The sequence below is a fragment of the Erinaceus europaeus genome, chromosome 4 (genome assembly GCF_950295315.1).
Source record: "Erinaceus europaeus chromosome 4, mEriEur2.1, whole genome shotgun sequence".
In the NCBI taxonomy this organism is placed as follows: Eukaryota; Metazoa; Chordata; class Mammalia; order Eulipotyphla; family Erinaceidae; genus Erinaceus; species Erinaceus europaeus.
Window position 1 is genome coordinate 112,223,675 of NC_080165.1, and position 27,670 is coordinate 112,251,344.

At 38.9% G+C, this 27,670-nt stretch overlaps 1 protein-coding gene across 1 annotated transcript in view; it reads right to left on the reverse strand.

Moving 5' to 3' along the window:
- ECT2L (epithelial cell transforming 2 like) overlaps positions 1 to 27,670 on the reverse strand; it is a 116,326-nt gene that overhangs the window by 41,994 nt on the left and 46,662 nt on the right. Inside the window, exons 4-8 of the mRNA XM_060190376.1 lie at positions 23,391 to 23,553; positions 18,387 to 18,639; positions 12,878 to 13,046; positions 11,788 to 11,926; positions 5,558 to 5,726 (exon numbers count right to left, since the gene is read on the reverse strand). Of these exons, the coding sequence (XP_060046359.1) occupies positions 5,558 to 5,726; positions 11,788 to 11,926; positions 12,878 to 13,046; positions 18,387 to 18,639; positions 23,391 to 23,553 (893 nt within the window). The remainder of the gene's footprint in view (positions 1 to 5,557; positions 5,727 to 11,787; positions 11,927 to 12,877; positions 13,047 to 18,386; positions 18,640 to 23,390; positions 23,554 to 27,670) is intronic.

Consider the following 27,670-nt stretch of genomic DNA (forward strand, 5'->3'; position numbering starts at 1 on the left):
TCAGCATTGCATCACAGCCACAAAATGTACCATTGGGCTTCAACTTGGCCACAATCCCCTTCATGTTCTAGGTTTATTTGGCACTGCACACTTAGGTTTAGAGCACTGTGTCTCTTCACTCCACAACCAGCAGTATGAGATACCTGGTTCACAGTAGAGTGTAAGGTGGAAGGCCAATCAAACAACGAACTTTGCCATAAGGTTACACAATAGAAATATTTCCCATAATTGTCAGTAAAAACAAGTAACTCAGAGCAGAAGTAAGGTTCCCAAAGCTGATAGGTATCGCTGAAATGCTTCCTGGAAATTTTGTGCAACAAGTCAGCTAATCTTCATGTGTGTACCCACTTCTAAGAGGTTTCTGAGAACTCTGCATTCCTAAACCCCAGTAATGAAATAAAAACAAGGCCAGGCACAAGAATCTTAACTGTTCACTCCTCCTCATCAAGAGGCCTAGCTACAGACTGGAAAAATTTCTTTAAATGACTGGAGTAAATAAAGGTAGCTCAATTGTTAGAGGATCTGCCTTGCTATGCACATAACCTAAGTTCAAGCCCTGGTACCACACAAGAATACTGTGGTGCCAGAGAAAGCTTTGATGTCTCTCCCTCTCTCCTATCTCTGTCTCTGCCTTTTCAAGTTGACCCAATGCAGTAAACTTGTGCATGTACAAAGCCCTAGAGATGACCAAATAAATAATTTGAATTGCTTCACTGTCATCAAATTAACAACCTTATGCATGAAAGAGTATAAAGACAGAGAATGTTTGCAAATCATATAGCTGATAAGGGGTTAATATGTAGACTATATGAAGAACATCTACATCTCAGTAACAAAAGTCAAATAACTCAGTAAGAAAATATGCAAGTAGTAGTTGGAAGACAGGTCACTCAGTAGAGCACACTCTTTACCATGTTCTTGGGCTCTACTCCTCAGCTACATGGGAATGGCATACAGAAAGAAAGTTTCATGAGTGGTAGAGCAATGTTGTTGTGTCCTCCTTGTCTCTAAGTCTCTCTCTATATACCTATCTCTCACACTTTAGCTGGAAAAAAGGGGGGGAGAGATCTCCAGGCCTGAAAAGTGATTCAGTTAATAAAGTACTGAACTCAGAAGCATAAAGTCCCAAATTTGATCCCCAGTATCCCATGTGCCAGAGTGATGCTCTGGTTCTCTCTCTATCTTGTGTTAATTAATAGATAAATAATAGAAAGAAAATTTTGAGGGCTTATTACATAATGGAATTGTATGTATGTGTTGATGTTCTAAAGCATTAACCCACTCAATAAAAAATTTATATAAATAAATTTAAAAGAAGAAAGAGGAGGAGGAAGAGAAGGAGAAGAAGTAGGAGCGCTCCAGCAAAGCTCTGATGGAAAGGGGAAAATAATTTGAACAGTTGTCTTCATAAAGAAGAGATTAAAATGGCCAAGTATAGATACTTCACATGATGAATCACCAGAGAAATGAAAATCAAAGTTATGAGGGATAGCACTTCACATTCATTAGGATTACCACTATCAAAAAATAAATTAATACATAAAGTAAAATTGGGTTACAAAGAAACTGGAACTGTGATGCACTGTTGATAGGATTATAAAATAGTATAGTCACTACAGAAAATAGTAGGGAGATTCCTAAAACATTCATAATACAATGATCATACAGTGCATGAATTTAACTTCTGGATATATAATCAAAGAAATTAAAAATAGTGGCTATGGAGTAGTAGCAGCTACACTTTTCTCTCCCCAATCACTAGGAAAAGTTACAAAAATCACCTGTAGGTTCAACAATTTATGACTGGGATCTATTAAAGTACTCACTGAGCCACAGGTGAGTACAAACACATGTGGCTTGTGAGCAGAAAAGGGCTGAGGGAGAGATACCTGGGACTAAAAACCTTACTTAGAATGGCTAGTGCCATTCTGGGAGTTCACAGCTGAGACATGTTACTTCTGAGTCTGAGTTTTACCAACAAAAAGACTGTTTAAAATAGGGGAAACAATCACCTAAAACTCACTAATTTACAACAGTGTGCTCTAAAGTCACCATTGCTTTTGCTCCTTAAAGACTGGAACAGCAGTAGGGAAACCCTATATTGACACCAAGAGCACAGAACTGGCTGGGTGACTCAGGATAAAATCTACCCTCCCAGTGATCCAGAGGTGTGGCTGTGTAGTAAGAGCCTTTTCACATTGCTCTCTGATAGACTGGAAAGAATGGCAAAGAATCACTTGAGGACACAGTATAATTGGGGTTTCTTTGGGGACTCACTATGCCATGCAACACTGCTCAGCTCTGGCTGGCAAGTGGAGCAAGAGATTGGGCCTGGGACTTTGGACCCTTGGGCACAGGAGTCTCTTTTCATAACCATTGTGCTATCTGTCCTCCAACCTGCTTTATCTCTTGGTCACGAGTGAGTGATTAAGCTAAAAACTCTACTTATAGTTAAAAAGCCCTCTGATTGACTGAAGCTCACAGAGCCCAAAAGGAAGATAAATCACTGTCAACATAATAAGGGTTTAACAGCCACTGTGCTTCACCGCAGAGATTGAGATAAAACAAAAACAACTGTTAATATTTGCAACTGTGAACTCTTAAATACCTTATTAGACACAAGTTAACCCAGGCAAGTGTGGTCACTGGATTGAAAAGTAGTGAGGGTAGGACCCTTCAAGACTATAGAAACTATACTCAGCATAAAAAAGGTACTGTCTGGCTGTTCCAATCATCCACTTCTCTCTTCAGTTTGAACATAAGAAACCCTACCTCCCATCTTCCAAAAGCAGCTGTATCAACATTAGACTAACAGCTCCACCTATTCCTGAAACACACCAAAGGCAACCAGCTTCAGAGTTTCAAGAACCAACTGACCAGAAACTACCTCACACCATATATAAACAGCAACACCCAGGAAATTTGTGTAAACTTCATAACAAAATGATTATCATGGTAAAAAAAAAAAAAAAAAAGAAAGAAAGAGAGAAAGAAAAATTAGAGAAATAAACCAGGAAAAAAGCCCAGAAAAAAGTATAAAATAGGGGGGTCGGGCGGTAGCGCAGTGGGTTAAGCGCACATGGTGCAAAGCGCAAGGACCAGAGGAAGTATCCCGGGTCAAGCCCCCGGCTCCCCACCTGCAGGGGAGCCACTTCACAGGTGGTGAAACAGGTCTGCAGGTGTCTAACTTTCTCTCCCCCTCTCTGTCTTCCCCTCCTCTCTCCATTTCTCTCTGTCCTATCCAACAACAATGACATCAATAACAACGATAATAATAAGCACAACAATGGTAAAACAACCAGGGTAAAAAAAAGGGAAAAAATGGCCTCCAGGAGCAGTGGATTCATGGTGCAGGTACTGAGCCCTGGCAATAACCTGAGAGGCAAAAAAAAGTACAAAACAGATAGAAACAAGAATGAAGACAACATTCCAAACACTAATTGGTGGAATAATCACAGAAGAAGGAAAGCTTTTGAAGGTAATGTCATCAGAAATGGGGAACTGACAAATGAGACTTTGAAAGAAAACACTTTCAGAAGGTAATTAGAGAGCTGAAAGCTGAAATAGCTGAGTTAAGAGCACAATTAGCTGAACAAGCTAATACAGTACCTGAAGAGGGTAACAAAATAGTTGAGCTACAGGAAATAGCTGAGGGGAGTGAGAACAGAATAACCAAGGCAGAAAACAGAATTAGCAAGATTTAGGATGAATTAGAGAAAACTAAGAAAGAAGTAAGAGAATTGAAAAAGAGACTAAAAGATACTGATAATAGCAACAGAGACATATGGGATGACCTCAAAAGAAGTAATATATGCAGGGATCAGGTGGTAGTGCAGCAGGTTAAGCACACATGGCAGCAAGAGCAGGGACCAGTATAAGAAACCCGGTTCAAGTCCCCAGTTCGAGCCCCTGGCTCCCCACCTGCAGGCGAGTCCCTTCACAAGTAGTGAAGCAGGTTTGCAGGTATCTATCTTTCTCTCCCCTTCTCTGTCTTCCCCTCCTCTCTCCTATCCAACAATAACATCAACAACAACAACAATAATAACTACAACAACAATAAAAATCATGGGCAACAAAAGGGAAAATTTTTTTTAAAAAAAGAAGTAATATATGCATTATTAGCTTACCAGAAGAAGAAATAGAGGGAGGGGAAGAAGGTATTCTACAAGACATAATAGCAGAGAACTTCCATACTCTAAACAACATAAAGTTTGAAGAAACCCAGAAAAGTCCCACACAGAACAAATCCAGACCTAAAGACAATAATACACATCATATTAGAATGAAAAGAAATAAAAATAAAGAAAGGATTCTAAAGGCTGCATAAGAAAACCAAAGAATCATAAACAGTGGAAAACCCATAAGATTATTAGCAGATTTTCCCACACAAACTCTAAAGAAATTAAAAGTATGATCTGCACACCCATATTTATAACAGCATGATTCACTGAACCTACACAAAATGTAGGTCCAGTCTAATTCTTTGTCAGCTAACAAATGAATAAGATGCGGTACATAACAATGTGGAATGTTAATCAGTTTTTCACTTTTTCCCTCAGAGCACTATATTTTTGTGGCTTATGGTTCTGTGGGTTAATTTAACCTGAGACTTCAGAACCTCCAGCATACAAGTCTTCTGCATAACCATTATGCTATTTCCCTCATGTTATTCAGTCTTGAAAAAGGAAGAACCTGTCAGATAGTACAAAATAGATGGATATTGAGGACATTATGTTACATGAAATAAGTCAGTCACAAAAAGTCAAATACTGATTCTGCTTACATGGGATAGCAAAGTATTCAAACTCAGTGAAAAAAAAAGTAGGGGTCCACTTCACAGTGTGGAAGCAGGTCGGCAGGTATCTATCTTTCTCTTTCCCTATCTTCCCCTTTCATCTCAATTTTTTCTCTGTCCTATCCAATAAAATGGAAAAAATGGCCTCCAGGAGCAGTGGATTCCTAGTGCCAGCACCAAGCCCCACTGATAACCCTGGAGGCGAAAGAAAGGAAGGAAGGAAGGAAGGAAGGAAGGAAGGAAGGAAGGAAGGAAGGAAGGAAGGAAGGGAGGATGGAAGGAAGGAAGGAAGGAAGGAAGGAAGGAAGGAAGGAAGGAGGAAAGAAAGAGAAAGGAAGGAAGGAAGGGAGAAAAAAGGTAGAAAGGGAAAGAAAGAAAGAAAAAACACAAAAAATGTAGGGGCTAGGAGGATGTGGGGAGGGGAGTTACTTAATAGTGTGGTTGGTTGTGTGTGTTAAGTTGATTAAACTACAAGTACCCAAATATTTTGTCATATATTATACCAAGTCATGTCTGTGAGATTGGTTTGGTATTATATTAATATTTGCATAAGCAAACAGTCTGAAGCAGACTGCCCTCTCCATCCTGGGGGCCTTGTCCAATCAGTCAAATGATTGAAGAATTCCATCTGTTTCACTAATTTGAGGTGAGATGTTAATCTTCTTAGGAAACTGAAAATTAAATAGTATTCTGAATGTCACATATGTGGACAATCATGACATCAATGCAAAGTGAATTGAAATTTCCAATCCTCAGTCTTACCTTGGAGTAAATTGATTTCTCTGTTGTCACCATCACTAAATATTCCTATACTCTGTGCCTTTTGCCCATCCAGAGCTTTTTCTACGAGATACAGCAAGCTCTCCAAAGTTGTGCCACTATGTTCATACACCACAGAAATAACACCTGCATTAACGCTGTCCACCACCATCTAGAAAATGAGATCAAAGGCTTAAGAACCAAAGCCCTTTTCGGGTGAGGGGAAGAGTTCAGATCCTGAACCACGATGGCAGAGGTGGGCCTAGTGGGGGTTGAGCTGTTATGTGGAAAACTGAGAAATATTACACATGTACAAACTACTGTATTTTACTGTTGTCTGTAAGCCTTTAATCCCCTAAGAAAAAGAAAAAGAACCATAGCCCATTTCTTCAGAATATTTGTTAATAAAATAAGTATATTAAATACAGCATATTTTGTAGGTTATAGAGACTTTTTTTCCAGATATTATGAATGGAAGAAAGTAGTTCTTGGGGCTGAATAGTGATGCACCTGGCTGTGTGCACATATTACAATGCACAAAGATCTGGGTTCAAGCTTCCATCCCCACCTTCAGGGGGAAAGCTTTGTGAGTGTTGAAGCAATGTTGCAGGTTTGTGTCTGTCTCTGTCCCTATCTTCCCCTAACCACTGGATTTCTGGCTGTCTCTATATTCAATAAATAAAAGTATTAAAATAAGAAAAGGAGTAGGGCACCAAAGTAAAAACCCTGTGGTGAGGGGTAGACATGCAGCTTCCTGGGCCAGTGGGGGGGAGGTGGGAGGGATGGGTCACAGTCTTTTGGTGGTGGGAATGGTGTTTATGTACACTCCTAGTAAAATGTAGACATATAAATCACTAGTTAATTAATTTGAGAGGGGTAAAATTAATTGTATGTCTCAAAGTTTTTCAAAACACAAACTGAATCTTTTTAATATATAGGCTGTGTATTTGATATGCGGACTCTCTCAAAAGCCTAGACCAAGTAGATCAGAAGCATCCAATAGCACAGCTATATACAAGATACTGGGTACTGTACATCAAACCATAACAAAAGGACTTTCCAAAGTTAACCCAATTACCAAATAATGTGATGATAACATTAACTATCAATTGTCTTTTTGAACCCTAAGACAGCAGGAACCTCACATCTCCACTATAGAGCCCCTACTTCCCCCAGTCCTGGAACCCTTGGATAGGGCCCACTTTCCCTATGTCTCTCCCAATCCATATCAAATAATATTGCATCCGCCGATCACAACCTAACCAACAAAATGATTGCCACCTCAACATGCTTCACCTCAGACTGTGTCCAGAGACTTCACGTGTGGAATGACAACCCTTCAGCTTCATTACTCGGGTGAGACCTTTCCTTTCATAGTATACTCTAATTTCATCTCAGGTGGTTCACTTTCTAACAAAGTCCCAAAACCTAGATAAACACCAGTTTCTGTGAGAGAGAGCATATCTTCACACGTATCTATAAACTACTGCAAAATATATACCTGAAAGCAGAAGTACACTAGAGTTTGCCGTGAGTACCTCCCTAACACTTCCTCTCCACTATTCCAACCTTTGGGTCCATGATTGCTCAACAATTTGTTTGGCTTTGTATGTTAACTCTCTTTTCAGTCACCAGGTTCCAGATGCCATCAGGATGCTGGCCAGGCTTCCCTGGATTGAAGACCCCACCAATGTGTCCTGGAGCTCAGCTTCCCCAGAGACACACCCTACTAGGGAAAGAGAGAGGCAGACTGGGAGTATGGACCGACCAGTCAACGCCCATGTTCAGTGGGGAAGCAATTACAGAAGCCAGACCTTCTACCTTCTGCAACCCACAATGACCCTGGGTCCATGCTCCCAGAGGGATGGAGAATGGGAAAGCTATCAGGGGAGGGGGTGGGATATGGAGATTGGGTGGTGGGAATTGTGTGGAGTTGTACCCCTCCTACCCTATGGTTTTATTAATCCTTTCTTAAATAAAAATAAATAAATAAAAATAAAGAAAAGGAAAATAGTTTTCCTTCACTGATTTATTTTTAAGTTATCTTATTTCTTTTCTAATCGGGTACAGAATGAAAATCAAATGACCTGTAGCTACATCATCCTGAGATAGATACTATTAAAAGGTTATTTTCTCCTAGTCTTTTAATATTTGAACACACACATAAAGAAAAATTCATTCAACTTTAAGAAAAATAATAAAGCTGAGGTCATACAACTTGTGCAACATACTTCTTAAATACATTTAAAGTTTTTTCTTAATTATGAACATTTGGATGATTAATATTTATTGATAAATGTTTCTCATTTATATAAACATTAAAACTACTTTTGCATATCTATAGCCTAATAAACTTTCTTTTTGTAAGACTTATTTCATTTATTACATATGAGAGAGTTTCACACAGGAAAGGGCTTTTTTTTTTAAGAAAGGGCTTTTTAGACAAGCAACAGCTGAAGGAATTCATTATCTCTAAACTTGGCTAACAATAAATACTAAAGATCTCACACAAAAAGAAAATATAGGTTGATCTCACTTATAGTGGACACAGTAAAGATAATAAGCAAAGTCCCACAAATACTATGAACTCAGGTCAACAATGAGTTATTGGGAGTGTGGGTATGTGTGTGTGTGTGTGTGGGGGAGTGTTATAGGGGTTAAGGTTGTCCAGAGGACCTTGGTGGAAGAATACTGGTGCTCTGGTGGGGGTGTCAGTTGATAATGCAGTTACAAGAGATGATAAATTGTACCTGTAAAACATTTATAGGTTTATAAATCAAGATCATCTCAAAAAAAGTGAAACCAATTATTTTAAAAATGCATAATGGGATTAGGCAGTGTTGCTCCAAGTAAAGCACACAGATTCCCTTACACACAGACCGAAGTTCAAGCCCCTTGTCCCCATCTGCAAGGTGGAAGCTTCAAAAGTAGTGAAGCAGTATTGCAAGGGGTCTCTCTTTCTCCCTCTTCATCACCCCCTCACCCCTCAATTTCTCTCTGTTTCAAATAAGAAAGAAAGAGGGAGATAGGAAGAAAAAAATGGCCACAGAGAATGGTGGATTAGTCATGCAGGTAGCTAGTCCCACTGATAACCCAGGTAGTAATCATAAATAAATAAATATTTTTCTAAGTAGGCTTATGAATATAAAGCTCTTAATGTCATGCCTTACATATGGGTATTAATGTATATATATGTACACCTATATATACATGTAATATATATATACAAAGTCACATTTAATACATGTTTCTTCTGTCTTCTTTGTACTTCTATTTTCTTATCATTCACATTAAAATATTTTAGGGGGGTCAGGAGATAGCTCATCCAGTAGAGGTCACACTTTACCATGCTTAAGGACCCGGGTTCAAGTTCTCAATACCACATGGGAGCACCATGCACAGGGAAAGCATCACACCTTGTGATACACAGTGCTGTATTTCTCTCTCATCTCACTCTATCTCTCTCTATTGGGGGAGAGGAAGAAGTTCACCAGAAATTGTGAAATTGTATAAGGATTACTATCCCAGAGGCAAAAAAAAAAAAGTTTTTTCTGTAATGAAATTATACCTTTTTTTCTTTATTGTGGGGATTAATAGTTTACAGTCAACAGTGAAATACAGTAGATTGTACATACATGACATTTCTCAGCTTTTCACATAACAATCCAACACCTACTAGGTTCTACTCTGCTACCATGTTCAAGGACCTGAACCCTCCCCTCCACCTCAGAGTCTCTTACTTTGGTGCAATTCACCAAACCCAGTCCAAGTTCTGCTTTGTGTTTTCTTATTTTTAAACATTATTATTAGTGATTTAATAATTATCAACAAGACTGTGGGATAAGAAGGGTATAGTTCTATACAATTCCCACCACCAGAGTGCCATATCTCCTCCCCTCCAATGAAACTGTATCTTAATTCATTTTTAAAATATTAATGACACCCTTATTAAATAGATAATAAAATAGGGTTTCTCACAATCTTCTTTTGAAAGATGATAGTTATATGGTATTACTAAATTCTTTGGTAATTTCAAAGATGTTTTAAAATAATTCACATTTCATATATATTTTTATTACTGTTTTAATAGTGATTTACAAGATTATAAGATAATAGGGTTATAATTTCATACTGTTTCTACCACCAAAGATCTGTGCCCTCACCCCCTCCAAAGGTAACCACCATAGTTCTCCCAAGATCATAGATATGCATTGACTTAATGTATTTTTTTTCTTTTTTCAAGTTTATGTATTTCATTTCTCTATATTCCACTTATGAGTGAAATCACGCCATAGTTGTCCTTTACTTCCTTCCTTACTTCACTAATCATTCACTAATCACTACCAGTTTCACCTAATTAGTCCCAAAGGACGTTGTAGGTTTTTGTTTGTTTGTTTGTTTGTTTTTTTACTGCCAAGTAAAAAAACTCGATTATGTCCCATGACTTTTAAAATTTATTTATAAGACTCAAATTAGTGTTTTTTATTCCACTTTTAAAGGGTTTCCCATGCCCAGCTCTATCTAAGTACTTTTCATAGGTTTTACCTCTGATATTTTAAACTTTGAATTAGGAAAATAAAAAGGCAAGAACAGAGAAGCACCTGGGCCATTTGGTCACAGACAGCTGACCCCACATGAAAGCTACTGCTCATTCTTAGTCAATTCTTTTTTGGAAAAATATTTTTTAACTTCGTTTATTTAATTTGATAGGACGGAGAGAAATTGAGAATTTGATAGTACAGAGAGAAATTGAGAGGGGGATAGAGAGGGAGAGATAGACCTGCAGCATTGCTTCACTGCTTGTGAAGCTTCTCTCCTGCAGGTAGGGACTTGGGCTCAAACCCAGGTCCTTGTTCATTGTAGCATGTGTGATCAACCAGATGCGTCACTGCTCAGTCTTCCTTTTATTTACTTCTAAGGTCCAGGCTTCATTTCCTTTTGAAGCCATACCTACACCTATTACAACTTGGAAATGCCCTTCCTTTTTTCCTCTTCCCTCTCAGATAAAGGAAACAGCACCCAGCTTTGTCAGGTGTTCTCCAGATTCTCTTCCCTCTACATGATGGGGCAAAACAATGGTTCCTGGTCACAAAAGTTCCAGGTCCTTCTGAACTGAGGTTCAGGGCCCTCTGGTTATTTTTCCCTAACTTTCCTTCTCTGGGAGTATGAACCAAAATTATTTTGGGGGTGTAGAAAAAGGTGTGAAGTCGAGTTACTGTAATTGCTTCTCCGCTGGACATAAGCTTTGGCAGGTTGATCCTTACCACCAGCCTGTTTTTATCTTTTCCTTGTGGGGTAGGGCTCTGGAGAAGTGCATTTCCAGGACACATTAGTGAGTCTGTCTCTTCAGGGAAGTCATGATGGGATCATAGTAGCATCTGCAACTTGCTGAGTATGTGTGTGTGTGTGTGTGTATGTGTGTGTGTGTGTGTGTGTGTGTGTGTGTATTACAAATCACCTTATTCTTTCTGAGTTAAGTATAACAAATTCTGTAAGGGCTAGACATTGGAGTAAAGTAGTATCAAATCAGGAAAAACATGTTACCATGTATAAGGACCTGGGGAAGCTTCATAAACATTAAAGCAAGTAGAAGGTGTCTCTCTTTTACCTTCTCTATCTCCCTCCCTCCCCCCCTTCCCTCTCAATTTCTCCCTGTCTCTATTTAAAAAAAAAAAAAAAGAGGGAAAAAATAGCTGTTGGGAGTGGTGGATACATTATGTACCCACCAAGTCCCAGCAATATCCCAGGGAAAGAAAGAAAGAAAGAAAGAAAGAAAGAAAGAAAGAAAGAAAGGAAGGAAGGAAGGAAGAAGGAAGATCCTATATACCTACTAGATGCAAGACAATTTGAGTCTTGATTATTTTTTAAAAGTAATTTAAACTTGCGATTATCTTTATTACTTTTTATTTTGAAATTGTCTTTGAGTTCCTACTTAAATCAGACCTTTCTTTCTTTCTTTTTTTTTAAAAGAGTAATTATTTCATATACACAGTGCCCAAAACAACAACAACAACAAAAAAAGGTGAAGTGGGCTTAAGAAAAGGGCTGGCCTCACAAAATACTGTTTCTCCTCCCCTTTCTAACTCTCTCTCTCTCTCTTAAAAAAAAAGGAAGGAAGGAGGGAAGGAAAGAAGGAGGTGTGGGGGGAAGAAAGGACAGCCAGAAGCAGTATAGTTATTTAGGTACTGAGTTCCTGGTGGCAAAATAAAACAAAACAAACACCTTCTCTGTACCTCATATGCAGGAATCCTAGATGAAATTAAAATGAAGCGTAGTTGGCATACATATGAAGAACTATTATCATTTTTATGAACTTCACACCAATTTTTCTTTGACATTAAAGGGTAGGAGTGGTATCCAGAAATGTTGCTTCTATAGAAGAAAAGGAAGAATGACAGAGTTTACATTTTCTTTCAATTTGCTTTGAATACTTCTATGCTCTCTGGGCATCAGTTATCTTGACAAGGCAGGTGGTCTCTGTACCTCAGTCTTTCTGGTTTTATCTTGTCTTTTTGGTTTTGAAAGACAACAACAATCATCTTGAGATGTGGGGCCAAAGCTGCCTTCCAGATCTCTACTTTTCTAATTGTGAGATGTCAAGAAGGTCTTGTAACTTAATTTTTAGGTATACTTAAATGCAGCAGCCTACTTAGAGGTTTAAAATGACAATTTGAAAAGGAATAGCAAAGAGACTTTTAATTTCCTTAACCATCTGGGCATCAAGGTTCTCAGAGCAATGTTTCTAACTCCTTACATAGTTACATGACTATTTAGATAGATACACTTAGTCATTACAAATTAATTCTGGGAAAATGCTATTTTTTTGCCTACTTTAAAAAAATTATACTCCACCCCACAATATTGTCATTTTGCAAGATTAAGAATATTTGAGGTACCAACTTGGAATGTTATATATGCCTCTTATGAAAACATGTTAAGGGGCTGGGTGGTAGCATATCTGGTAGAGTACAAACATTACAGTGGTCAAGGGACCAGGTTCAATCTCCTGTCCCCACCCATTGGGGGGAACTTCATGACTGGTGAAAAAGTGTTCTTTTCTCTCTCCCTCTGTTTTCCCTACCCCTCTCAATTTCTCTGTGCTTCTATCCAATAAATATGTTATTAATTAATAAAATATTTTAAAAGAAAACATATTAAAGACCATTGTTACCAAAGATTTCTATAGAATTATTTCTACTGCTAGCCTGTAAGATATGAGCTATATAGTTGTACAAGACCCCTTAATGTTAGCAAAGCATTTCAGAATGAATTCTTGGTATTGTAGGATGTTCTTGAGCCTTAAGCAGATGGAGATTTGCTTACCTCTTGGGTAAAACTTCTAAGGATGCCAGAACAAACTGTTTTTCCAAAGCGTCATGTAATCCTACTCGATCCCTCACAGTCTGGGAGAGACGTGACTGGCATTCAGATTTTGACAATCTAGAGCATCCTGTTCCACTCACCCAAGGGGGTCGAACTTTGAATAATTGCTCTGAAAAACAAACAGTAGCAGTCTCAGCTGTTTACCTCATGCTTCTCCTGGCCAAGGCTATACAGATAAAGGCATCCAAAACAAAGCTGTCCCATGGCAATATTCCAAATGCCAATAATTACAGCCATTTATTTATTCATTTGTTTATTTATTTTACAAACTCTGGATTTCTTATACTTTCAGCACTATAGCTAAGTTACTGGTCATTTCTGGTCAAGATACAAAACTCGGAGAACAGACATTTCTTGTTTTGTAGAAACCTGACTTCCCTGGACAGATGACCTCACCAGTGTGTCCTGGAACCCCACCTCTCCAGAGCTCTGCCCCACTAAGGAAAAACATAAACAGTCTGGGATTATGGATCAACCTGTCAGTGCCCACATCCAGCAGAGAAGCAACTATAGAAGTTAGATCTTCCACCTTCTGCAACCCATAATGATCCTGGGTCCATGCTCCCAGAGGGACAAAAAATAGGAAAGCTTCCAATGGAAAGGATGGATGCAGAACTCTGGTGGTGGGAATTATGTGGAATTGTATCCCTCTTATCCTATGGATTTGTCGTCCATTATTAAATCAATTTTTAAAAAAGAAACCAGTCAATTTATAGGTTTTACATCTTTTTCTGACATTTTACAGTGAAGCAGGTCTGCAGGTATCTTTCTCTCCCCCTCTCTGTCTTCCTCTCCTCTCTTGATGTCTCTCTGTCCTATCCAGCAACAGCAATAACAATAACAACAAGGGCAACAAAATGGAGAGAAAATTCCTCTAGGAGCAGTGAATTTGTTTTTTTTTAATTTTTAATATTTATTTATTCCCTTTTGTTGCCCTTGTTGTTTTATCGTTGTAGTTATTATCAATGTCATTGTTGTTGGATAGGACAGAGAGAAATGGAGAGAGGAGGGGAAGACAGAGAAGAGGAGAGAAAGATAGACACCTGCAGACCTGCTTCACCGCCTGTGAAGTGACTCCACTGCAGGTGGGGAGCCGGGGGCTCAAACTGGGATCCTTTCACCGGTCCTTGCGTTTGGTGCCACCTGCACTTAACCTGCTGCGCTACCGCCTGACTCCCCTCGGAGCAGTGAATTTGTAATGCAAGCGCCAAGCCCCAGCAATAACCCTGGAGACAAAAAAAAATTATTTTTTAAGTTCAAATGTGTTCTTTTTAGTACTCTGATACACTTTTTCCTACTTCCATACCTTTTTTCATTTTTCTTCCTTATCAACTCTAATTCTGTCAAATGTGTTATATGCTTTTGTCAGTGTTCATACTTTTCCTTTCTTCTTTGTTGCTAGTCTTACAGTAGATCTTAGACAGCAGTGCAGATACTAATAATTTAGATACTAATACATATATATTTCACCTAAAATCTTTCTTTTCCTACCAGTTAGCTTGAAATAAATGGGCAAACACACAAAAAAAGAATTTGTCCTGAATTTGGAGAATGTCCTACATAACGTTGCAAAACGCATTATTCTCATTATGGAAATTTGCATGCAAATTCAGTTGTTTCACCTATGGACATCTAATCTCTGACAAAGGTGTCCAGACTATTAAATGGGAAAAGAGAGTCTCTTCAAAAAATAATGTTAGAAAAATTGGGTTGAAACATGCAGAAGAATGAAACTTAACCACCATATTTCACCAAAAACAAATCAAGGACTTGGATGTTAGACCAGAAACTATAAAATATTTAGCAGAAAAATATTGACAGAATACTTTTTCATATAAATTGTATAAGCATCTTCAATTATATGAACCCAGTAAAAAGAAGACTAAAATAAAAATAAACCAGTGGACTACACCAAATACAAAGCTCTGCACAGCAAAAGAAACCACTAACCAAAGAGACCCCTCACAGAATGGGAGAAGATCTTTACATACCATACATCAGACAAGAGGCTAGTAATCAAAATATATAAAGAGCTTGCCAAACTCAGCAATAAGGAAACAAATAGCACCATCCAAAAATGGAGAGAAGATATGAACAGAATATTCACCAAAGAAGAGATCCAAAAAAGCCAACAGACACATGAAAAAATGCTCTAAGTCACTGACTCTTAGAGAAAGGCAAATAAAGATAACAATGAGATACCACTTCACTCCTGTGAGAATGTCATATATTAGAAAATGTAGCATCAACAAATGCTGGAGAGGTTGTAGGGACAAAGAACCCTCCTGCACTGCTGGTGGGAATGTAAATTGGTCCAACCAAGAAGCAACCCAGGTGCCCAACAACAGTGAGAGGCTGAGTAAGTTGTGGTATATATACATGACGGGACATTACTCAGCTATTAAAAATAGTGATTTTACTTTCTTCTTCTCATCTTGGATGGAGCTTGAAGAAATCATATTAACTGAGATAAGTCAGAAACAGAAGGATGAATATGGGATGATCTCACTAATAGACAGAAGTTGAAAAATTAGATCAGAAGAGAAAACACTAAGCAGAACTTGGAGTGGAGTTGGTGTATTGCACAAGAGTAAAAGACTCAGGGGGGGCTCAGATCCTGGAACCTAATGGCAGAGGACCTAGTGGGGGTGGTATTGTTATGTGGAAAACTGGGAAATGTCATGCATATACAAACAACTGTATTTACGGTTGACTGTAAAACATTAACCCCCCAATAAATAAATAAAAAGAAGAAGAAGAAGAAGGAAGAGGAGGAGAGGGAAAAGGAGGAGGAGAAGGAGGAGATACCACAAAGGAGGAGGAGAAAAAGAAGAAGGAGGAGGAGAAGGAGGAGGAGGAGGAGGAGAAAGAGAAAAATACTACAATGCCACCTTCCCTGGGCTGACAACCTCAACAATGTGTCCTGGAACCCCACCTCTCCAGAGCCCTACCCAACCAGAAAAAGATAGAAACAGGCTGGGGGTATGGATCAATCTATCAATGTCCATGTCCAGTGAAGAAACAATTACAGAAGCAGACCTCCCACCTTCTACATCCCATAGAGATCTTTGGTCCACACTTCCAGAGAAACAAGAATAGGGAATCTTCCACTGGAGGAGGAATATGGCACTCTGGTGGTGGGAATTGTAATTATACCCCTCTTATGTCACAATTTTGTTAACCATTGTTAAATCACTAATAATAATTTTAAAAAGAAGTTGAAGGGGGCTGGGAGGTAGCAGTGTTAAGTTAAGCACACATGGCGCAAAACGCAAGGACCGGCATAACTATCACACAAACAAAGAGACCCCTCACAGAATGGGAGAAGATCTTCATATGCCATACATCAGACAAGAGACTAGTCACCAAAATATACAAAGAGCTCAGCAAACCAAAAATCAAATGACCCCATCCATAAATGGGCAGAGGATATGAACAAACATTCACCTCAGAGGAGATCCAAAAGGCTAACAAACATATGAAAAACTGCTCCAGGTCACTGATTGTCAGAGAAATGCAAATAAAGACAACATTGAGATACCACTTCAGCCCTGTGAGAATGGCATACATCAAAAAGGACAGCAGCAACAAATGCTAGAGAGGCTGTGGGGACAGAGGAACCCTTCTGCACTGCTGGTGGGAATGTAAATTGGTCCAATCTCTGTGGAAAGCAATCTAGAGAACTCTCACAAGGCTAGACATGGACTTTCCATATGACCCAGTAATTCCTCTCCTGGGGATATACCCCAAGGACTCCCTAACACCTAACCAAAAAGATATGTGCACACCTATGTTCATAGCAGCACAATTCATAATAGCTAAAACCTGGAAGCAACTCAGGTGCCCAACAACAGATGAGTGGCTGAGAAAGCTGTGGTATATATACACAATGGGATACTATGCAGCTGTTAAGAACAATGAATCCACCTTCTCTGACCCATCTTGGACGGAGCTAGAAGGAATTATGTTTAGTGAGCTAAGTCAGAAAGATAAAGATGAGTATGGGATGATCCCACTCATCAACAGAAGTTGAGAAAGAATAACAGAAAGGGAAACTCAAAGCAGGAGTTGACTGAATTTGGAGTAGGGCACCAAAGAAAAAAAACTGGGTGGAAAGTGAGGGTGAATGTTCAACTTCATGGGGTGGGGGGTGGGGGGGGAGGGGATGGGACACAGTCTTTTGGTGGTGGGAATGGTGTTTATGTACACTCCTATCAATTCGTAGTCATGTAAGTCACTATTTAATTAATATGAGAGGAGAAAAATTGATTATCTCAAACTTTTAACTAAAAAAAGAAAAAAAAAAGAAAGTGAATTCACCAATTTTTGATAGCTGAATAGTATTCCATTGTGTATAGATACCACAACTTACTCAGCCAATCATTTGTTGTTGGACACCTGGATTGCTTCCAGGTTTTGGCTATTATACATTTTTTTTTCTTTATTGGGGACATTAATAGTTTACAGTCAACACCAAGATACAATAGTTTGTACATGTGCAACATTTCTCAGTTTTCCACATAACAATTAAACCTCCCCTAGGTCCTCCTCTGCCATCATGTTCCAGGACCTGAACTCTCCCCACTCCCACCCCAGAGTTTTACTTTGTTACAATAACCAAACCCAATCCAAGTTCTGCTTTGTGTTTCCTTATTTTTCAACATTTTATTTTATTTTATTTTATTTTATTTTATTTTGCCTCCAGAGTTATTGCTAGGCTCGATGTCTGCACTACGAATCTACTGCTCCTGGAAGCCATTTTTTCCCTTTTGTTGCTATTGTTGTTTATCGTTGTTGTTACTATTATTGTTGCTGTTGCTGCCACTGTTGTTGGATAGAACAGAGAGAAATTGAGAGAGGAGGGAAAGACAGAGAGGGGGAGAGAAAGAAACCTGCAGGCTTCACAGCTCATGAAGTGACTCCCCTGCAGGTGGGGAGCCAGCACCATTTATTGAAGAGAACCTCCTTCTTCCATTTAATACTTTGGGCCCCCTTATCAAAGATTAGATGTCCATAGGTGTGAGGGGTGAATTCACTTTCTTTCCCTCATCTTGGATGTTGGATGGAGTTTGAAGAAATCATGTTAAGTGAGATAAGCCAGAAAAAGAAGGTTAAATATGGTATGATCCCACCCATAGACAGAAGTTGAAAAATAAGAACAGAAGAGAATACACAAATCTAAACCTGGACTGGAGTTGGTTTATTGCACCAAAGTAAAAGACTCTGGGGTTGGGAGGGAGTGTTCAGGTCCTGGAACATACTGTTAGAGGAGGACCTAAAGAGGGTTGAGTTGTTATGTGGAAAACTGAGAAAAGTTACATATGTATGAACTACTGTATTTTACTGTTCACTCTAAACCATTAATCCTCCAAGAAAGAAAAAAATAAATTGTTTCTATAATGCATGGCTAACATATGAAGTTATATAGCATAAATACATATATACTCACTCTTCTGTAGGGCAATTTTCTCCCAAATTATTTTTCTTAGACACTTTTCTCTTTGTCTTTCCTGTAACTCCTCATCTTCAGTTTTGGGCTCATTCAGGGTCCCATAAGTGGCAGCTGCTTCCCGTGGAGTTAGCCAATCTAAGTTGGACACACAAGCAATGTAATGGTACTTCCAAGCACCATACTCATTATCATTGGGAGTGTAAGGCAGAAACCATCCAAACCTAATGCATTTGGGCATCCATAAGCAGTCCTTCAAAAAAAAAAAAAAAAAAAAAAGAAAAGAGGATGAGAAATTTGGAAATCTTTGAAGGACAGTGTCCTAGAAATGTTTAAAACTGGAGAAATAGCTCACCAGAGAGGTAAAAATCACATGTAAGAATCTAGCTTTTAAAAAAAAAAAAGCAGTGTTTTCACGTACACAAAAACTTTTATTGTAATAAGATTTCTCTTTTTTTTTTTTAATTGCCACCAGGTATATAGATGGGCCTTGGTGCTTTCACAATGAGTCCACTGTTTTCAATAGCCATTTTATCCATTTCCCCTTTCTTTTTACTTGATAAGACAGAGAGAAAGTGAGGGAGGAGAGGGAGGTAGAGAGGAAAAGAGAAAGAGAGACAACTGAAGCACTGCTTCTCTGCTACAGTTGCAGACCTAAGGTTTGAACCCAGGTCCTGTGTGCTCAACCAGGTATGCCACTGCCCATCCCCTATGACGAGATTTCTGATGCAGTTGATCTGCCATCTAAACTTGACTCTGAGGGGGAAATGAGTAGAAGGTTCTCTTTGGTGTACTGGCACAGAAACTCTGGTGATAGGAGTGGTGAGTTGTATACACACATACACACATATGGTCTATCAGAAACTTCATGACTTTTCCAACAACCCAACAGATATGAAACTTACTCCTAAAATTTTACAATATTAAAACCCATATTAAATTAATTTTTAAAATAGGGGATAAAAATATACTTGCAGTTTTTTTAATTGACTGAAAAGTAAAAAGCATACCTTCCACAGGAAAAATTTTTTTTTCCTCCAGGGTAATCACTAGGGCTGCACTACGAATTCACTGCTCCTGTTGCCTTTTTTTTTTTTTCATTTTAAAAAACTTTTTAATTATCTTTATTTATTGGATAAAAACCACAAGAAATTGAGAGGGAAGGAGGAGAGAGAGAGATACCTGCAGCCCTGCTTCACCACTCGCAAAACTTTCTCCCTGCAGGTGGGGGTCAGGGGCTTGAACCTTTCCAGTCCTATCACACTGTAACATGTCCCTCAACCAGGTGCGCCACCACCTGGGCCCCCATTTTTTCTTTTTCTTTTTTCTTTTCTTTTTTTTTTTGGATAGGACAGAGAGAAATTGAGAGGGGAGGGGAAAATAGATACCTTCAGACCTGCTTCACCACTTGTGAAGATATCTCCTGCAGGTGGGGAGATGAGGACTAAAACGAGATCCTTGCATGGGTTCTTAAGCTTTCTACTATGTGGCTTAACCCAGTGCATCACCACCCGGCTCTCTGGAAAACATTATTTGATGAATATTTACTAGTCATCTTTGTACATTTAACCAATGCACCCATAGCATTTGGTTCCCTTAACCCTAGATTCTAAGAATTCTGTTTGTAGCAGTGAAGCAGTAGTTTGTTTCAGATCAACTTTTACCATTGAGAACAAGGCTTTATTATGTTTTCCTTTTCTTTCTTTGAGGTTCCAGGGCATTATGCATACAAAATTCTACTGCTTCTGTAGTGGACTTATTTTTTAACCTTTATAATTTTTTATTACATATGAGAGAAAAATTGATATGAGGCAAGAGAAGAAGAAGGAAAGAGAGCACCACCCCAGTACATGCAGTGCCAGGGACTATACCAGGAACCTTAGGTATGAAAGCCCAATGCTCTACCAGTTGAGCTATTTCCCCAGATGTGACTAATGTTTTCCTTTCAGATGGAAGGGAGATACCACACTTTTCTACCATCAAATGTTGTACTATTCTCATGTGGTGTCCATACTCAAACCTCATTCATGATAAGATGATGGCTTTACCAGCTGAGCTATACCTCAACCCTAAGAACAACTCTGAGTCATATCAAATTTGATCTGTGTGATGAGTTTTGAACAGAAAGATTCATATAGTTCAAACTAGCAAGATATCTAGATAAAATATTATAAAGTATAGTATTAGAAGACATTACAGATTGACCAGTAACATAAAGACTTACACAACCAAGACAAAGAGTAGAAATAAACCAGAGTGATAATCCTAATATTTTGTTTTTGTTTTCTGATATTTAACTCTTCCAAAGTAAAGCTTAGGTTGAGGAAACAGTGCAGAATATTATGACTAAAAAGGCTTAGAAGCAATGGAGAATTTGAGGCATTCTCACAGGAGAGAGGAGACAACCGAAATTCCAAGTCTACTGAGGGGAAAAGTATTAGTAATCACACCAGATTTTAAACTATCTTAAGATTGAAATGAACTATGAAATAATCCATTCTCTGATAGAATATTAGTGATCTGGTTTTTGTTTGCTTGATCTTATGAATGTTGCTTCTCTTTATTTTTTTCTTTTTATGTATTTGTATATTTATAAAAACATAAATACTAAATATTAAATGTATTTATATATTCTGTAAAAATTTAGTGATTTATTAATAATTGACAAGATTGTGGTATAAGAGGGCCCTCTTATCCTATGGCTTTGTCAATGCTTCCTGTTTATAAATAAAAAGATTTTAAAAAGAGGGGTTCAATTTCGTATAGTTCCCACCACCAAAGTTCCATATCCCTGCCCCTCCATTCAGAATTTTCCTGATCTTTATCCTTTAGGAGTATGGACCAAAGATCTTTATGGGATGTAGAAAGTAGGAGGTCTGGCTTCATTTGCTTCTCTGTGGGACTTGGATGTTGACCGTTGATCCATATCCCCAGCCTACTTCCATCTTTCCCTAAAGCTCTGGAGAGGTGGGGTTCCAGGACACATAGGTCAGGTCATCTGCCTAGGGGAGTTAGGTTGGCATCACAGTAGCATCTGTAACTTGTTGGCTGAAGAGCATTAAGATACAAGATTTATGTTATCTAAATAGCTTGGTGGAGTAATTTGGAGCCAATAATTGCTTCTAAATTAATGCTGCTGGGGTCAACTAGGAATACCAAAGGAGATCACCTGGGATCTCGACAAGGCAGGACTAGAACGACTTTAGGAACCCACCAAATCACTGGTGAGTGCAAACACATGTGGCTCATAGACAGAGATGAGCCCAAGGAAAGATTGAGCAGCTGGTAACAGTCTGGCAGTTTACCAGTTGAGGCACCACCTCCAGTCTTTTTTACCAACAAAAAGACAGCTGAATGGAGGAGAAGACTCCCCTAAGACTCACCAAATGCAACTGTGAGTCTCCGTTTCTACTGCCCTCAGAGGCTGGAGCAGCAGAGAAGGCCCTTTGCTGACATCTGGGAACAGAGAACTGACCAGGAAACTCAGGAGAAGATGTACACTCTGGTGTACATGCTGTATCCATAAGTTAGGGGAAAATATATACTTTAAAGTGAAAGTGCACAGTAGTCTACAGTGACTCAATTAAGTGCAGCAAGCAAGTAGGAAGACCTGAAAAATGACACCATAAAATACTTAATCAAATCGTTTCTACTTAGACCTAGATACCCTCCTCAACTACTCCCTATTTCACTTTCCTCAATTACTCTAAGTCCAACTGTGCCAGATAAAGTAAGGACTACAGAGGCTAGATAAGGGCAAGAGACTGACATACTTTAATGATAGCCCTTTTGATCACTACCAGGCCACCCCATCATCAGGGCCCTAGTCATGGAGTCCTGGGATTCCCACATAGATATGATGGACCTAGACCTCTAACAGATCCCTCTCTCAACCATCACTGGTCATCTCCATCAGGAACATCATAAACCCTCTTGTGGGCCTCTACAGGACATTGCCCTCAATGCGTAACAACAATGGTAGGGACTGCCCCATTCTCTGAAGAGAGACTGGGTCAACATGTTCTTCCACTAGAGGAAGTCTGGTCCTGAAATGAATGCAGCCTAGAATGTTCCTAGCTATGACCAAAGAATGAGAGTTCAGACTGACAGGGATGCAGAAGTTACACATACTCCTGTGCTGAATATGGGCCCCAGATCAGACTGATAGATGGAGTTTACAGTTAACTGTATTTACGTATTTTTCCCATATTTGGGAGCTACTCTCTTCCCTGGTTCAGCTTTCTAGTCCTATTTCCAACTCTGACACTAATCCTCAGACAATACTCCTAGCCCACCTGCATGTTAGCTGTTGGACTCAGTCAAAAATTAGTAAAGTCATGGGCCTTTTGGAATATACTTAAATAGACATCCTAGCTCCTTCCAACAGGAAAACCCCAATTCTCATCTCCTATATTCTTACCTTTAGGTTCCTAATTATTAAAAATTTTGTTCTGATATATATAGTTTTGTTTGTTTTTGTTTTACCAGAGCACTGCTCAGCTCTGGCTCATGGTGGTGTGGGGGATTGAACCTGGAACTTAGGAGCCTTGGGTATGTGAGTCTCTTTGCCTAACCAATATGCTATCTACCCTCCACCTTTCTGCTTTATATCTTAATAATTTTCAGTCACCAAGTTGCAGATGCAGCCATGGTGCCAACCTGACTCCCCTGTGCAGATGACCTCACCAATGTGTCCTGCAACCCCACTTCTCCAGAGCCCTACCCCACTAGGGAAAGATAGAAGCAGGCTGGGGATATTTATCAACCTGTCAACACCCACGTCCAGCAGAGAAGCAATTACAGAAGTTAAACCTCCTACCTTTTGCACCCTATAATGTTCCTGAGTCCATATTCCTTGAGGAATAAAAAATAAGAAAGCTTCCAATGGAGGGGATGGGATCAGAACTCTGGTGGTGAGAACTATACCTCTCTTATCCTACAGTCTTTTCAATCATTATTAAATAAATAAATAAATAAATAAATAAATAAATAAATAAATAAAACCTGTTCAGTAAGAAACTTCCAGGGCCAGCTGACTTGTGCAGCTACACACAGATCTTTTGGATTCAGAAAGGAAAAGATATACAGAGAAATGAAGCGTGGTAACACTGTAGAGAAATCCACTTTGGTCACTTGGATCCTTTCTGAAAACCAATCCTGGACAAACCTGAAAAAAGACATAGAAGTTTATTTCAGAACATTAGCAGCTACAGCTGACTAACACTACAGTATAAATATTGGTCACTATTCTTTCTCAAGTATTTTACTTATAAAAAAGAATATAATCCTAAATAACATAAAGACTAGATTTTTTTTTTTGGAAGTACTATTTCTATTCTCATTAGCCCATTCTACAGGGGAAAATGAATGATCAAATATCTAGACTCCATATGGAGAAAGAATCTAAAATAAACCTATCTATGGTGTAATAACAATATTGCCATACTACCTTTATAAGCTCATACTTTTTCCCAATACTGCATATCTAACCAATTAGTATAACTAGATTTAAATTGAATTGTAGTCCTCATCTCCTTTCCATGCTAGAGAAATAAACAGAAGGAGGAAGTAGTAGATCCAAGTTATGCTTAAAGTAAACCTCAATTATATATATGTTTTATATTTTTCTTAGTCTCTGCCACTACCAAGATACATTCAAGTATAATGAATTATAATCAATTATAATGAATTACAAGCAAGAAGGAAGAAAAATTCTTCAGTCATGTAAGAAAAAAAAAGTCACTACGGTGAGCAGCAGAACTAGTTTGCAGTAATAACATCGTGGCTCATTGCATTTTACTGCAAAGTAAGAAATCCATGAAGAGAAATAACAACATGTAGGGAGACAATGAACAAACTGTTCTTTGCTCATTTGTTGTGACAAGGATGTCTCCATTTAAATAATTCATAATAATGCTTTGCAGCATGCTCCTGAAGGTACAATGTGTACTTGGCAAAAATAACAAGGCTTAGTAAAATGAGACTTGAACTTAATTCTTTGCTCTGAAATTCTGATAAGAAGTAAAAAAGAAACTGTTTAAATTTAAATGAAAATGACTGGGAAACCAGCATGAACAGGTGGCTCAAAGAGGGCAAGTAGAATTACCAGGGGTCCTTTTTTTTTTTTTAATTGGATGTGTAACCCCTCTGTTTCATTTAATGACACCACACACACACACACACACACACACACACACACACACTTTATGTCATGGTGAGTATCTATTTAGTGGATTTTCACATGGATGTCACACAGAATAATGACTGGTATTTAATGGGCTAAAGTCTTTAGTGAATGAGAAAGCAAAGTTGGGTGTAGGTTATGAAATTAAGAAGGATGATTGAAGAGGTACAAAGATATATGTGTTTTTTAATTATAGGTGGGACCAAATAGGCTCAAATCCCTGGTCCGCACCTGCAGGGAGGCTATTTCATGAGCAGTGGAGCTGGTCGGCAGGTATCTACTTTCTCTGTTCTTCCCTATCTCCCCTTTCCCACTCAATTTTTCTCTGTCTCCCTCAAAACTAAAATAAATAATATAAAAAATTTATATGTGTATCCTAATTTAGACACAGTAATATGGGTACAAAAAAGTAGAAAAAAATAGAAAATAGAGCCATGGAAATGTCTTAGTGGAGTGCTTGCCTTGAGTGACAGAGTCCCTGCTTTATCTTGACACCACACAGTAGCAAGAAAAACAAAAACAAATACAGTATCATAAGTGGTGGCATGGTGCTTTGGTCTCTGTTCCATAAAAATAAAAGAAACTTTTGATATTTTTTTTTACAGTAAGGAGGTGGGCACTAAAATTAACTTAAAATAGACCAAAGATAAGGATATTTGACCAGAAGCTATAAAATACATAGAGGAATACATTGGTGAAACATTTCAGGACCTTAACATTAACGATGTATTTGGAGACTCCACCCCACGGGCAAGGGAAACATAAACGAGAATGAACAAATGGGACTATATCAAATGAAAAAGCTTCTAGACATCAAAAGAAAATTCTGGACTTCTGGAGGCGGGGCTACGAGCAGCAGCAGATGTGTTTCTCTCCTCTCCTCATCTCTACCAGATCAACTAGGAATACTAAAGGATACCACCTGGGACCAAAACAAGACAGCACTAGAACAACTTCAGGAACCCACCAAATCACCAGTGAGTGCAAACATGTGTGGCTGGTGGACAGAGAGGAGCCTAGGGAGAGATTAAGTGGCTGGTAATAGTCCAGCAGTTTATCACTTCAGACACCACCTCCAGTCTGTTTCACCAACAAGGGGACAGCTGAAGGGAGGAGCAGACTCCTCTGAGACTCACCAAGTACAACTCTGAGTCTCCATTGCTACTGCCCTCAGAATCTGGAGCAGCGACAGGGAGGCCCTGTGCTGACACCAGGGGACAGAGAACTAACCAGGAAACTCAGGAGAAGATCTATACCTCAGTGGCATAGCAGTGGGGCTGTGAAAGTCTCTTTGCACAACCACTGGATTATCTCTGCCACATCCTGCTTTATCTCTTGGTCAGGAGTCAGTGATTAAGCTAAGAAGCCTACTTATAGTTTAAAAGCCCTCAGGCTCCCATAGTCTACAGAAAAAAAAAAGAGGTTTTTAAACCACTGAGCTCCAACTCAAGGATTAAAATACTATTGAAACAAGTGTTAACTTCTACCACTGTGAACCCTTTAATTACTTTACTTAGACACAAGTCAATCCAGGCAATAGTGATCAATAATTTGAAAAGTAATGAGAGAGGGACCTCATAACATAATATATAAAATGGTTAAACCAACAAGAAGAAATAATGGAGAAACAAACCAGGACAAGAGTCCAGCTAAAAGCCCACCAAAGGGTGAAGCACAAAATAATGAGATCAACATCCAGACACTAGATAAGGAAGTAATCACAGGAGTGAGTAAAGAGTTTGAAAGAATTGTCATCAGAAATGCAGAAACAACTAATGAGACTCTGGAAGAAAACACTAATTATCTCAAGGTTATTTGAGAACTGAAAGCTGAAATAGCTGAGCTAAGAACACAACAAGCCCAACACAGCTAATAAAATTGAAACAGTTATCAAAAACCTTCCCGATAACAAGAGTTCCGGAGGCGGAGCTACGAGCAGCAGATCGCTTTCTCTCCTCTCCTCTCCTCTCCCGGATCAACTAGGAATACCAAAGGAGACCACCCAGACCGAAACAAGACAGGACTAGAATGACCACAGAAACCCAGTAAATCACCCGTGAGTACAAACACGCGTGGCTGGTGACAGAGAGGAGAGAGGGGCCTAAGGAGAGATTAAGTGACTGCTAACAGTTCGACAGTTTGTCAGTGGAGACACCACCTCCAGTCTGCTCCACCAACAAGGGGACAGCTGAAGGGAGGAAAGGACTCCCCAGAGACTCACCAAGTACAACTCTGAGTCTCCATTGCTACTACCCTCAGAATCTGGAGCAGCAACAGGGAGGGACACCAGGGCACAGAGATCTAACCGGGAAACTCGGGAGAAGACCTATACCTCGGTGGCATAGCTGAAGGGCTGTGAAAGTCTCTTTGCATAACCACTGGATTATCTCTGCCACAACCTGCTTTATCTCTTGGTCAGGAGTCATTGATTAAGCCAAGAAGCCTATTGATAGTTTAAAAGCCCTCAGGCTACCATAGCCTACAGGGGAAAAAAAAAAAGGCTTTTACACCACTGAACTCCAACTCAGGGATTGAAAAAACTGTTAACTTATATAAAATGGTTAAAACAACAAGAAAAAATAATGGAGACTCGAACCAGGACAAGAGTCCAGCTAAAAGTCCTCCAGAGGGCGAAGCACAAAACAACGAGTTCAACATCCAAACATTAGCTAAGGAAATAATAACAGGAGTGAGTAAAGAATTTGAAAAAATTGTAATCAGAACTGCAGGAACAACAAATGAGAATATGGAAGAAAATTCTAATAATCGCATGGTTATTAGAGAGCTGAAAGCTGAAATTGCTGAGCTAAGAAGGCAACTGGCTGAACAAGCTAAAACAGTATCAGAGCAGGGCAACAAAATAGATGAACTCAAGAAAGCAGTAGAGGGCAGAGAGAATAGAATCAATGAGGCTGAAGACATAATTAGCAAGATTGAGGATGAATTAGAGACAACTAAAAAAGAAGTAAGAGATCTCAAAAAGAGATTAAGAGATGCTGAAAACAACAACAGAGTCCTATGGGATGACTTCAAAAGAAACAATATACGCATTATTGGCTTACCAGAGGAAGAAAGAGAAGGGGAGGAAGAAAGCATTCTC